The 14,841-nt window shown below is 46.1% G+C and overlaps 1 protein-coding gene across 1 annotated transcript in view; it reads right to left on the minus strand.

The window, feature by feature from the left end:
• CACNA1E (calcium voltage-gated channel subunit alpha1 E) overlaps positions 1 to 14,841 on the minus strand; it is a 345,678-nt gene that overhangs the window by 192,621 nt on the left and 138,216 nt on the right. The window contains 3 exon segments of the mRNA XM_032463593.1: positions 2,694 to 2,875; positions 3,981 to 4,133; positions 5,486 to 5,589. Of these exon segments, the coding sequence (XP_032319484.1) occupies positions 2,694 to 2,875; positions 3,981 to 4,133; positions 5,486 to 5,589 (439 nt within the window).

Below are 14,841 nucleotides of genomic sequence, written 5' to 3' on the forward strand. Positions count from 1 at the left end.
TTTGTTAACAAAAGTTGGTATGATGTGACTCCACTATATACTGAAAACCCTGTGCCCACCAGTATGAAGAGTCCACTGCTCTGAACCTTCCTCCAGTAGCAGACGAGCCTCACTCCTGGATGTATGTATGTCCAGCTCCGTTAAGAGAGCTCTGCCTGGGCCACATGTCACACCCCAGTCCCTCAACTGAAGCCTGGGCTTTGCTGGCTCTTTCTCTTCCGATGGAGCCAGACTTTGTCCCTGTTCCACTGGCTGAAACTTGGATGCCTTTTTTCATCCAACTTCTCCTGAATTAAGGGGTAGTTATTCGCCTAACTGTGACTCTCACCACTGCCCATGGACTCCTGGCTCCACACTCTCTCCCAAGATCCAAGGCTTTGGAAAGTGATGTCATTTCAAAGTGGACATGAGTTCATTCTGCCCCACGAGCAGCCATCCACTTTTTGGAAACCAGCCCTACAGCTCAGTGAGGTCCATCAACCCTGGTTCCAGCCACAGGGGTAGGCAGTAGGGGGCCTTCGGGAAACTCAAGTTCAGTGACTGATCAGCTTCACAGTCAGAGTTACTGTGAGTCTGTGGCCCTGGGAGTCCATGCAACGAAAGTTTTCAGAGGACCTGCAGAGTGACCTCTTCCCCCTGCTGCCTTGGTAGAACAAACCTAGAGAGAGCAAGTTCACAGTCTCTGCGTGACTCCCCCCTCCCCACTCATGTTGGATAGATAACCAGAAAGTGACCGGAATTTGAAGAAGCACCAGGAGAGCAGGGATCAAGGAACTTTTTTGCTCCCCATTCCCATAGTGCCTAGCACAGTGTTCAGCACTGAACAGAAAGAATGAAGGAAGGAACAAAGGAACCAATGCAAGGGATGAGCGATTCCTGCTTATCTCAGTAGGTCTGAGCCTTGGCTCCAGAGGACCAACAGATCTCGCCTGTATCTTCAAATGCAACACTTCTCCTTTCAGGCTTTCATTGCATTTATCACATCACTTAGGTGAGTCTTCACATATAATTGAAATACATCACTCCCAAAGCCCCACAAATGACACCAGCCACTGTGGGGCCGGTGCTCTAATTCCCAGAGGTGCCCGGCTAACCTGAGTGACACAGCCTCAAGACAACTTTCACATCTCAAATGAGGAGCGACTGGGCTCAGCAACCTTGCCTCCCTTCCCTCCTTCCTGCCACCCCCACAACCGGTGAGAATCCCAGAGTGTCCTCAACGTTTTTCTAGGTCACACACAACTCCTGGGCTTGCTGAGCATAAGCTGGTCTATGGGACTTCATCACTGCCCTGAAGAGCTTTGGCGTAACGGCCTCTAGGTCTGCTGCAAAGCTCCAGCTGCATGGGAATAGGTCCAAGTCAGTGATGGACGTTTACTAGCAACTGCCCATGCCTTATGCAAACCCTGGCTCTTTGGGGATGACAATCTGGTTGAGTGTCTCCAGAGACAGCATTTCCTACCCCTCCAGTACAGATTATGTCCAGAAGTCCTTCCAAAGGAGGCATTTTTTAAGCCACCCTGTGTCCCACCCAACACACTGATCCAGATGGAATCAAGCCAAAAGGAAACCCAAGCCACCATCGGGTAAAAGCAGGCTGTGGGAGTGCCAGTAAGGGGGATAATAAGCCCAAAGGTATCTGCCTCGGGGTGGGCTGCCCAGAAGGGAACAGACCTTTGTAAGCACCTATTAGACAAAGACAACCTGCCAAATTGCTTTGCCCACCTAGGTCTCCTACGCATCAAACCACACACCTCCCTGTCCTGTCATTTTAGAACTTAGACTCTGGACCACGACTTTTATGACTTGTTAAGATCAGACTCTGGGAGGTGGGAAACACCTCAGTGGTCACCCTGTCTGACTTCTGTCCCCATGCAGGGGTCCCTAACATCCCTGACAGTCAGACAGCCTTGCCTTGTGCACCAACTCAGAACCTTCCAAATGTGCCTGATCATACGAATCACCAGAGGCATATGTAAAAAATTACAGCTCACCAATGCATCAAAGCCGCACGAAATCAACGCCTCTACAGAAAGGGCCTGCGAATCAGAATTTTTCACAAGCATTCCTAGCGAGTCTTACAATTAAGCATGTTTCTCGTGTGCATGTCATGCACTGGTTCTTGACAGTGGCTACATATTCAAATCAGCTGGGAAGCTTTAAAAAAAAAAAATCAATGACAAGCCTTTACCCCCAGCGATTCCTACTTAATTTGTCTGGAGTTGTGCCCAGGTGGTGTAAATTTTTAAAGCTCCCAGCTGATTCTAATGTGTGGCCAGGGTTGAGAACTACTGTAATATCTTCCCAGGCCAATGATAAGCTCTTTGAAGACAGCAACCAAGAAACCTATGCCTCTTGGTTCCCCTCACTGAATCCCACCACCAGGGTGAACTAGTAGCAGAACATACTCTCTAAGTGCTGAGTCGATCTGATTTAACTAGCATTGTTCACCCGGCAAATAAGGCATGCAACTTCCTAACCATATTAAGAAGCTGTATACTTAACAAGAGGCCAAAAACCAGAGTGATATGAACTTCTAAGCCTTACCACTCTTGAGTCTGTGCGCGCGCGCACGCACACACACACACACACACCCTAGCCTTCCCTTCCCGAGACTAACCAGCCCAAAACAACGCCAGACCGCATCCCACGACCCTTCCCTCCTGCCCCTGCCCCTCGCCAGCCCTACTCACGTTGTACAGCACAGTGGTCCACCCTTCCATGGTGATGCACTGGAAGACAGTCAGCACGGCAAAAAGGATGTTATCGAACTGGGTGATCCCATCGTTGGGGCCGATCCAGTCCCTGCATTCATAACCAGCTGGGCAGCCCTGCACGCCGCATGGGTGAGGGGGGTCAAATCCTTCTAGAATACCTACAGACACATTTGGAGGGTGGGGGAATAAACCACGTGATGTTTAGCGCAAGCTGGAAAGGATCCCAGGAAGCCACAAGCACACAAATTCTATTTCCCACAGAAAGGTCTGTCCTTCTTTGTCTCAGGCTCCAACTCCTCACATACCATGTGTTCAACCCAACATATCCCAAACTCCTCTCACAATAGAGCCTCTCCACATGTCCCCATCTCTACTTTCTGCAGGCCAAATCTTCTACTTTCTCCTGAGTACCACAGGAACTGACAAGGCAGAACCTCACTGATTCTCTAACTTCAGATTCCAGGATAGACCCTGAGATCTTTCTGAGTTCTTTGGGGACGATTTTAAACAACAGTCCCTTCTGTGGGTCTTAACTCCTTGTCCTTATGGCCTAAATTCCTGGTCTTGAATGAGACAAAAGTAAAAAATAAAAATCCAATGTGGAAGGTGTCCTTTGAAGATTCTTTTCATAAAAACATGGTACCTCATTGGGCTCCTTCAACCTCCCCCCAAGCCCTGTCCTCCCAGGGCACTCTACTCAACGTGAAAAGAACACATAGGATACAGAGAGACAAGAATGTGGGGCCTGTGTACCACTCATCTCCCAGGCACCCTGCCAAGCCAAGCTCAGGGCTCCCTCAGTTCTCCCACATTGCGTGGGGCGTCACAGCCGAGAGGGGGAGGTCAGAGTTGGAGCATGGAGGGAAAATGTCTCCAAGATCTGGAGGGCCCCTAGTCTGACTCTGGACCCTTGGGTCTCCCTGGCTGTGTGCCAAAGAGGCCATGGTACAAAGGGTAATTCTTCAGTTAGATAGTTTCCTACATGCCTTCTGATAGCCATGTACTGTGGGATGGGGGAGCTGAGACCTTCTATTTGAAATCCTCTGACTGTAAACCTAAGAGGTTTTTGCTTTGCAGTATCAGTGCCCAAGGGGGATCTTTCGTCTGGGCTGGTTGTGCTGCTGACTAGGAAGTTTCTGATTCTAATTCTAGGGTTGGGATAGGACACACTTCTCCAACCAGCCTCCAAATGCCCTGAAATTACCCCAGTGACCAGAGGAGAAAGGATGGGAAGAAGCAGAGGTCAGGAAACAGCGACCCTACCTGAATTGTTCATGAAGCATGCTCGGTGCAACTTCCCACTGTAGAACTCCAAGCCAATGATTGCAAACATCAGGATGGCAAAGAAGAGCAGAAGGCCGATCTGCAGAAGGGGCACCATGGCCTTCATGATGGACTTCAACACAATCTGCAAGCCTGGGAGGAAAAGAAAGAGAGTGACCCCCGGAGCCCTCGCTGAGCACCACCGGGTACAGCAGGCTCAGGGCACCCTTTCCTATGAGAAGGGCAGGTCTGTGAGGGAAAAACACCACTGGTCCTGAGATGATAAAGACAATTCATAAAGGGATAACCAGGACAAGGCAAAGACCGCCATCACCTGTTCCCCTAGGGACCAGTCCCTTCCTCCTCTTCACCGTTTCCTGATCACTTACATGCCCATTACCCCTCCCTCATTTATTTCACCCACATTGTCTTCTGGATTCCTCTCAAAGATGAAACCTATTAGAATGGGCTTCTTTCCTAAAGGGCATGTCCCTTTAGGACAAAGTTCATCTTCCCCACCACTCTGGCTCCAATCCAGCTCTCCCACCCACTGCTGGGGGAGCACAATTAGTACAACCACTATTCATAAAACACTACAGCCTTTCAGGCAGAAATTATACTTCTAGCCTAAAAAAGGATCAGAGATTTGAATAATATTTAGTAAAAAGATGTCTGTTGCAGCACTATTTCTAGGTAGGAAAAAACCAAGAAATAACCTAAATGAACAGAAGCATAGAAAAAGACTACATAAGTTATGACCCATACAAGACAGACTATAATACAGATTCTAAGATCATATTTTTGAAGAATTTTTAATGTCAGAAAAATCAAATGCTTATGGTGAAATCCAAAAGCAAATATATCCCAACTACATGAAAATGCACAGTAGAAAAAAATGAATAAAAAATATGCTAATGGTGATAAGGATACCGGACTTAGAAGACCACATTTGGAATTCCTTCCCTGCCACTTTACTATATTTGTGATTTAATAACCTACATACAGGGAGTTGTGAGGATTTAGACAGTTAACTATCTAAAAATACCAAGCATCGTAAACATTGATGATTGTTGCACTTGAGATTATAAACTTCTTAATCAAGTTCACGTCTGTATTTTTAATAGAAATACAATATGATAATATTATATAATATGATTTATAAAGCATCCAAATTACCCAAAAAAATGCTAAAATGTTGACCAAAGTTATTTCTGAGTGACAGGGTAAGGGGCGCTCTTCACTTTCATTTTGTATTGTTCCCTTTACTTTCCAAACTTTCTATGAAGATCTTTCATTATCTTTAAAATCTGGGGGAGAAAATCTGCTAAATTTGAAAATGAAATGGGATGCCAGATTGCTGCATCTCCTCTATTTATTAGTGCAGGGGCTTCCTCCCAAAAGAGATTATTTCATGTTGATCCCAAATTCTCTTAGACCCTGGATCCGGTTGAGGACACATCAGTAAAGCTATTAGCAGAGGAGAAAGAAGAAAGGCAGGTGCTCACTAGGAATCCCTGACACGAGCTTCAGGGGCCTCAGGACACGCACGGCCCGGAGGGTCCTCAGGTCCACATGTGTGTTGAAGTGGGTTCCCGCAGTGGCCAGGATGCTGCAGATGGAGATACAGAAGGGTCAAGGTTACCGCAGTCTGGCTTTCTCCCCCTGTTCATGGGGGAAGCTGGGTTAAAGATGATCAGCCTGGAAAGCGCACAGAGCTGATGCCAGCTGTGTGTGGGCGCACCTGAGCTCGGGTGAATCACCAGTGGTTCCGAGTGGAATTAAATTTAGCCACATCTGGGTTTCACTTTGCAAAGGAGGAAGACGTGTCATCACGTTGGAATCCTAGTTCCAAATCATCAGTAAAACACAAGGTCCCCAGCATTTGTCTTATTCCTTCCCCTAAACCACATCCCCTACTCTGCTCTCTGCCCCTTGCCAACCTCCTTCCCTCCTTTCCAACCTACCAAGGCCCTCGCATTTTTTTTTTTAATTTCAAAGTTTTCTTAAGATTCCCCTGCCTCTTATCTCCTTCAGGAAATCTCTCTGAGTTAACTGCAGTACAGGAGTAATTGACTCTTCTCTATCTTGACACTTAGAATTTTTAACCAAACAAATCAATCACACTGATGCTTATAATCAGGGAATAACTTCACTGGTCCCCATACAGTATTTTTATAATCTCCCCAAGTCACTGCATGACCGGGATTTGGTTTCCACTTCTACAGCCATATCCAGAAACACATACACATACACCCAAAATCCATAACAATCCTATTAGATCATGTACACCAAATACCTTGTCTTGAGGAGACAATTTATTTCATATAATCCCATGACATTGCAGGTACTTTGGAGAGACAAAGACACTTAAGTACTTATGAGAGACACAGCAGAAGACTGAGAGTCAGAAGAATTGGGTTTCGGTCCCGATTCGTGCACTTGAGAATTGGGTGCCTTGAGGCAAGTCAACCTCTGTGGGCTTCACTGCTTTCATGTACAAACTGGGGAAGTACCACAGCCTACTTACAGAAACAAAATGACATGGTATTGAACATTAAGAGTGTTCCGTAAACTATAATGTGCAAAACAGATATTATGTCTAACACAAACATCAATAATATTGGTTTTACAGCTCTAATTTTAGCCGCCTTCCTGTAGGATAGCACTTTTTCTTCCTTTCAACCTCCAGGACAATTTCAGCTCTATGGAACTACTGGGGAATGAGTCATTCAGAAAACTGAATTTTCTATATAGTCAAAGGGTGACAAGAATGGTTTATTTCATTTAATTATTTTTAGTGGAACCTCTCTGAAATATTTCAAGGATGGAGGAAGGTAACTTAGAGTGCCTTCAATGTGTGAACAAAAACTTGAATGAGAGGTTTATGCTGTATTGTCTCCAGCAGGCAGGTATGGGATCAGTAGGCACAAATTACACAGGTCCAGAACATTCCCGTCTTGAGAAGTCACTCTGAAACGAAGATTGCTGGCCAACAACCAAGTAGACTGCTTTATGTGGTAGTGACTTCCTGACAATATAAGTGTCCAAGCACAGACAGAAGAACTCTCTTTTAGGAAGTAAAGAGGGTTCCAACACTGGGTTGAAAGTTATTTAAATGATCAATAGAGATTTCTTTCAACTTTCGGAGTCTATAATTCAATGTTGGTCCGACCTCAAAATAAGAACCAGAAAGAAACCCTTCTCTCATAAAGAATTTCAGGAGCTATGCAAGCTTTCCAAGTCTCCTCGGTCTCTCCCAAGCTACACTTCCATATGCTCATCTGAAAAGGAGGGACTGGAGGAGAACGGAGTCTCTGACACTGTTTTTGACTCTATCTTCCGAGGTCAAAGAGAGAAATTTGGGAGGGGAGTGATATAATTTCTAAGGAGTAGGGGAAAACTGAAGAGAAGAGAGAGCAAGGAGAAACGTGGAAAATAGGACCACAAAACAGGACAGAAATAGAAAAAAATAAAGAGGAGAGAAAGAGAAGCTTCAAGGATGGGTGTATTGACAGAGAATCAGAACCCCAGGGACACGGGGTCATCGCTCCCCTGCTCCTGTAACAGTGGAAGGAGCCAGTACCCTGAGTCTTCTGAGGGCACAGGGGAGGCTGCTTTCTCTCTGGTTCACTGTCTTACAAACACAGTGGATAGACACTTGTCCTGTTCAGAAACCAGAGCTCTGTTTCCTAGGATACCCAGATACACACGAGATGCACTTTCACGTCATAAAAAGGGCCGTTGAAAATGACAATCTCCTCCCCAACCCTGAAATGAACCAGGTACACTTCAGAACACGGAGGTGGGAGCCCCAGGACCACATTAAAAGGCAGGAAGGTACAAGTGTAGGGAGAAAGAAAAGGGGGTGGAGGAGGAGAAAGAGAGGATGGGGAGGGAGCCGTGACAGGAAACATGGAGATGAAAGCAAGGAGGGAAATAAGAAAGGAAGACTGACGGAGAAGCCAACGGCAGAGAAACAGGAACAGTCACACGGGGGAGGGAAGAAAAGTAAAGCTCACTCCAAAGAAAGCAGCAGAAATCTGGCACCGGGGCTGGGCAAAGCCAGCCACGAGAAATGTCCGTGCCCTTTCCGCCAGGTGCAGCCTCGGCCGAACCCCTCTCCCCAGGTCCTCTGAGCCCCACACACTTCAGGCAGGGCCCTGCACCTGCGGCCCCCGGAACTGTTTCTTTCATCCAGCGCAGGAGGGCTGTCAGCTGGGCCTCTGACTGATGCACACTGGCCCTTGGGTGTCTGCCAGTGTTCAACTCATCCTTGCAGGCAGGAATTACAATTCGACTCCCCCATCCACCTGTTAGAAACAGGAGCAATGGGATTCTTAGGGGGGAAAGATAATTAAGAAAAAGGGCCCTGTTCTGAGCACCTATAAAACGCTATGCCCACTGCCATCGCTGCCCATACCATATCCTAGAGAAAGTCTCTGTTTTCTCACCTCTCTCCCTGATAAGACCTGGAACACCTCAACTGGGGATACTATCTTCCTCATCTAGAAGTGCCCACACCTCGCCCAGGGTCTGGCATGTACAACGTGCTCAGTAAATGCTTGACAGATGGAACTGCACTGATGGAAGTAATAAACGTGTTGCAGCAGAGATCATATGGACGGAAACCCCGCAGAAACCCTAGAATTTGTCAATGAAAAGATCAGGATAGCACAGCTGATATGCCACTCAAACACGTGCCTGTCTGAGCACCCAGGAGTGCACTGGAGCATTTTACGATTTTATGAATCTTCCAACGGACTGCTACGACTCCTGCTCGCAAGCAGATCCCACAGGACAGGATCTGCCCAGTCTTCAGTGAGGGCGGGGAAGGAGGAAGACTCAAAATTCAAAGATGCCTCCCAGCAAACCCCAAGTACTAAAGAGCACCCAGTTCGGCACACGTCTGAGTCTTGTCTGGAGCAGGCCCTGGGCAGGAGGCCTGGGAAAAGTGAACAGTAAGAAAAGGCCTGGGCCTCAGTCCAGTAGAAGGAGACAGACACAGAAATGGAATGATCACAACTCACCACGAAGAGTGTCATAACAGAGGTGCTTACAAAGTGCCGTGAGAATGGGAAACCCTGCAGTGACAACTCCCGTGTTTACCACCTTCTAGCATCTTCCAACATGTTATCTCATTAAATCCTCCAAAAACTCCTGATATTACTATTGTCTCCATTTCAGAGAGGAGGAATTTGAGGCTCAGAAAAAAGTTAAATTGCTAATAAATGACAAGACCAGGTATTAAAGTCAGTTCTCTCGTGAGATCAAAGCCAACCATCTCTCACTCTGCCATCACGCCGGGCAATGCCTTCTTGGTCCCAGGCAGCTCCACTGTTCCTTATTTCAGTGCATTGCTAAAAACACCAAGGTCACAGTTTGGTCCCCAAACAAGAGAGTGAACTTGAGTCTCCTTCATCCCAAGGCCACAAATGGCCAACCCCCACAGACGTGTCACCAGTCACCCTCAGGACCAGCAGGTGACGACTGCCCCAGTACCTACACGTACACACATGCAGGAAAAGGCACGCGTGGAAGGCGCAGGGGCAGAAGAGGAGATTGGCATACTTGGAAAACTCAAACAAGGGGTCTTGTGGCTGGAACCTACTGATCCAGGGAAGAAAGGAGAGTGGAGAGGCTGCAGAGACTGGAAAAACGTCAAAGAAGACTTTACAGGCTATGTTAGAGGTTTGCACCAAGTCTGGCAGCGCTCAAAAGCTCCAGGCTTACAGTTAGCGATGGGGCATCAGGGTTCCCACGCCGCCACTCTGAGCTCCAGGGGACGTCTCCGATTTAACGGCTGGTCTTTTACCTTCTCCCCCGCCCCCGCCCCAGCTGCTGTAACTGGCGTCTGCCGTGGTCCCCATACCTGCATGCATGCCACCTCCTAGCCCCACGGGCTCCTCCCGGGGCAGCAGCTGCGGCGTGCCTCCCTCACGGTTGTCCTCCCACGTAACAGAGATACTCCATGGTCGTGCCAACCAGGGAGGCTGGGCCCCTCTCCAGCCCTAGAGGGTGCACCCACATTAGTCTGAGCAAACTGTCCTAAGTAGTGACTGGCTTAGGAGTGGGCAAGTAATGGCGCTTACACCTTGGAGTGCGAGGGACAATACGCTGCGGGGCGCCAACTGACCCGTGTTCTTAGAACAAAAGTAGAAGCATATGAAGCAAGGCTTTTCACATCTTTTTTGATCATTGCCTACACTGGGAAATATGATTTACATCATAAGCTGGGGTCGTCTGCATAGATAATTGTATAATGCTTCATAAAATAATACTCTTTCTGTGTGTAATACATTCATATTTTATCTTCAATTCTCCCTTTCTTCCTTTTGTATAATACTGGCTGCAATCAACTAAATTGCTTTCTTGACCCTCTAATGGGGTTGGTCCACAGCTTGAAAAACCCAGATGTACAGAGCAGCCAAAACACACGCTCCTTCTAAGGAGACTGTTCTAAGGAGGACAAGATGGACCAACAGGAATTGCTGCTTGAATAACACCAGTCTTGGTGTTTTCCCAGACCAATAAAACAATCTGCCTTGAAAGGTTTTGTGCTTTTCCAAGACCTGGAAAAAGACACAGGGCTCGAGGAGAGACCCTTCCCCTTTTCTAGCACCTGAAGCAGCAAGAGCATCTTGCTGCCCTCGGGAATGGGCGATCTTACACACATGCTGACTTCAAAACCATCCTGAGGCAGCCCATTTGTTTCTGGGTTTTTTTTTTTTTTTTTTTTTTGGTTGGTTGTTTTTGTTTGTTTGCTCTGTGTTTTGGCTTGGGTTGGAGTAAATTTATGGCCAAGGGGAGCATGGACTTTCTTCTAAGTCCACAGATAATCAATAATAGCCAGGAAGCCCTAATATTCCTTAAGGAGGATGGGAAGGAGGGCAGGCTCAAGTTGCCCCTTTCCAATAGAGAAGACCTGTTTTCAGAAGGGAACAAGTTGTTGTGTATTTAATAAAGAGAAGGCAACCTTTTCTGGATTTTGAAAAGGGGTTCCTAATTAAGTTTCATAGGATTTTTAGTGGATATGAAGGAGTCCCAAAATATGCCTTTTGATGAGCAGAAAAATCATAGCCTAAAAATTCTCTCTTTTCTTCCTCAAAGAAAGGTCAATAATCAAACCACATCACAGCAAGGAGAGGAAGTTGTATGGACATTTGAGACCAGAAGATGTAGGGGGCTGTGCTGGGCACTGTACGAGGCTGGGCAGCATCCCTGGCCTCCACCACTAGATGCCAACAGCATCCCCTCCTCCATCCTCCTTCCTCAGGTTATGACAACTAAGCACGTATCTAGACACTGACAAATGTTCTCTGAGGGCACCCCTGGTTGGGAACCCTGCTGTAGGAGAGCCCCTCAGACAGTAATTCCTTCAAGCTGAGCAACAGGCTGACCAAAGGCAATGCCTGATTCACAACCAGTTCCTATCACTCCAGGAGAAGTACACACAGCCCCGTTCAAGCAGAAATGAAGAGGTTGCCAGGATGTCCCCCCAGCCACAAGTCGTAATTTTGAGTGACCTCCAGCATCGATGAAAATTCCCTTCTGCTTTCATCTTTAAGAATCTCCTAGGGGATACATAGAGCTTAACCCCTCTTTGTCTCTGAAAGAAGCCTTAAATCAAAAGAAAAGTTTCCCCAAATGATGCAAGGTGAAGAACACAGAAATGTACAAGGGAGGGTGTTATTTGCTTAACCTCAGTGAAGTGGAAACAAAGGTTAAGCTCCTACCAATGGTCTTGGGTTTCTTTCTTTTTTATGAGAAAGTTCCTGATTATCCACTCAGACACAGCAAGGAGAGATGCCAAGCGATGGGTAGAAACTCTGTGACTGTCCTGACCAGCTGATGATGACAACAACAAAAAAACCTCCCTCATGGTTACTTCTCAGCACACACAGCCCTGTTCCATAACGATACCATTATCCCCCATCTTCTAAGTTTGAGAATTACGGCTCACAGAGAGAAACTGGCTAGACCAAGGTACCTGGTCAAACTGAGACTTAAACTCAGAAATTCAGTTTCCAAATTTGGAGTCTTTTCCATAGCTACGAAAGATAATGGCTAATAGCTCAAAATACATCCCAAAGGCACATCTACTTGACAAATGCCCTTCTCTTGGACGACCACAGAGCTGCCTCTCTGCAGAGCCTTACGGTGTCCTGCGATCGCAGCATCATATGAGTGTTACCAAAACTGTGCTTCGGAGAGTTGGCAAAGGAGGAGAATTGCTGGAGAGGGAAATCCCACATTATAAGAACTCGCTAACATAAATACATGTTCTTTGAGTTGTTTTGCTAGTAGTGCTGAGGGATTTCTGTTGATCTACCACCCACACACTTTCTCTCACCAGGTCTCCCTCAGGACCAGGAACAAGCATTTGTGAGATGGCTAGCCAGGGAGAGAGCCCAGCTGAGGAACAGAACCTAGCTAATTACCCACTTGGGGGCCAAGCCTCTAATAACAGCCTCGGCAGAAGAATGCGCTAACGAACTCCAATACCAGAGTACAGACCCTTTTCCCCAGCAGTATAACTCAGCACTGCCCTTGCCAAGTGGCCGCCTGTGGTTTGCACAGCCAATACCTCCCTTGCCTCCAACACCACCACACTAACCCTACAGTTCTTTTCAAAAACTACAACGTTCTTATGTGACATTGCTGGCCGGTTCACAGGTTCAGGGCCAGGGAGCTCCCTGGGATGTTTAGACTTGGACCACAGTTTGGTCAAACTCTTCCAAAGCAGGTATAAAATAAAATATAAGCCATAAGATAAAAAGCTGTCATTGCCCGTGTTTTCTCTCACAGAACAAAGCTGGCTGCAGGGAGAAAGAAGAATAAAGCTGATCCCACGGAGGTAAGAGGAGTGAAGGAAAAAAGGAATTCTGCTGGAGAGAGCACCCTGATCCTACAGTTCCTGAGGCCTGACTGCTTCCTGACATTTCTGCAACTTGGTGGTCCTGTAAGACAGCCCTTCCTTGAAAAGCCCCTCCCTGCTTAAACTAGTTCAAGTTTGATGTGTGTCACTCACAGTAACCCACTCACCTGTTCTGTCCAGACAATACCATCTGCATAAGAAACCAAAGTGAAGAGGCTGATGTAACTGGCAAGGTCAGACAAAAGCTAGGTAAGATACATGAAAAACAAGGAAAAACTCAGAAACATGCCCCTGGTAGGGAGCCAATAAACCAATTAGAGGATGTACAAGCTTTCTGCTTGATGTCACCTTAGCAAGTGGCTTAATTTCTAAGATACTGAAGCGCTGTTTCCTCTTCAGCTTCAGAAAGACTGAAAAATTACACTCATGATCATGGAAAGAGTCAAAGGCCCCCCCCAGGGTGTCAAGTGTTGATGAGCGCAGGTGGGCACTGGGCGGAGGGCTGCCTGAAGGGGTCCTTCAAAGTAGGAGGAAAGGAAAGCTTAAGTAGTAAAACTCTACTTTCTTACAGCACATTGGGGTAAGGAGCCTTTTAGGGGGAGTGTCTGGGAAATATATGGCTCAAAGAATCTGTCTGAGTTTATAAAATATTCTCAAATCAATGACTCTTTCAGACAAATCATGGATCCATAAGTTTTATTTAAAAATATATATCTGTCCATTGTTCCACTTTCCCAGTTCTACCTACAAAGCCTGAGAGATTGATTTGCATGACAGGAATAGGCCTTCTGTCTTCTAGGATGACAATGATTAAAAAAAAAATCCAGATAAGTTCCCATATTCGCATAGAAGACAGACCTACAGTCATAGTGCATGACCAAGAGGCAGCTATGAAGTTGTTCTAAAACATCACTTGTCTGTAGAGAACACAAGTGAACTACTGCGATCTGTCAGAGAAAACAAAATGCTTTTTACTTTTTAGACTCATTAAACCAAAGTTCATTCCAGTACTTCTGAGTCATATCACATCCCATGCCACCTACCTGGAAGACAATAAAATACAAGCAATTTTAATAATTCAAAAGAACTGTGCTTCTATACAGGAATGCTTTATGTGTTACCCAAATCCATGGGATGGTGTATGTAAGCACAAAGTAGGTTGTTTTAACTGCAGTTCTGCTGTGAATAAATAAAATGCTGAGTTGTTAGAGGAATCGAGGTTGTCTCCCAGCAGAACTAAGTGGCATGGGCATTTTCTCAGGAAGGGAACTGAAGAGAGCACCGTCTTCTATTTCTAAAGAACAATGGAGTGTGCCCATTAATAACGGAGTCGAGACGAAAGGACTGCTGTCCCCTGTACAAGTGCTTGACACCCAGGGTCCAAATTTAACTCGACGGCAATGAACTTCCTTTTCAGCTCCAAAGTTATTTTTACCTCGCCAGCTATGCAAATTGGCTCGTGGCCTCTGAGCATGAAAGAAGCCAGGCTGAGATTGGTTAATATTTTATGGAAAGTGAAATTACTGTAAACCACCATCCCTGGCACCGAGCTTCACATCCTCTATAATCAACCTTGTAAAAGACAGACCATGAGAAATGTCGCCAGTCTAGCATCGAGAACAGCAGGGCCGGGGACAAGTTACCAAAGAAGACACACATAGTGTTTAATGATTGTATGAAAAAGTTCCAAAGAACTACAAAGAAATTCAAATTAAAACAACACGAGAGCCTGTTCTGCCTATCAAATTGCCACCATTTGAAAGACAGTAAAAAGCTACTGAACAAAGTGTATGTGAGGACATTGAAAACGCTCACTCTCTGTGTAATCCAGTAGTTTTAGGAAATTATTTTAAGCTCCAAACTGAGGGCAAAGTTTTACTATGATGTTGTTCACTGAAGCATTTTTCATGACAGTAAAAAAAAAAATTTAAAAATCACTCACAACTAAATAAGAAGAAAAGAAACAACCCAATTAAAAAATGGTCA

Source organism: Camelus ferus, chromosome 21 (assembly GCF_009834535.1).
Source record: "Camelus ferus isolate YT-003-E chromosome 21, BCGSAC_Cfer_1.0, whole genome shotgun sequence".
Lineage (NCBI taxonomy): Eukaryota > Metazoa > Chordata > Mammalia > Artiodactyla > Camelidae > Camelus > Camelus ferus.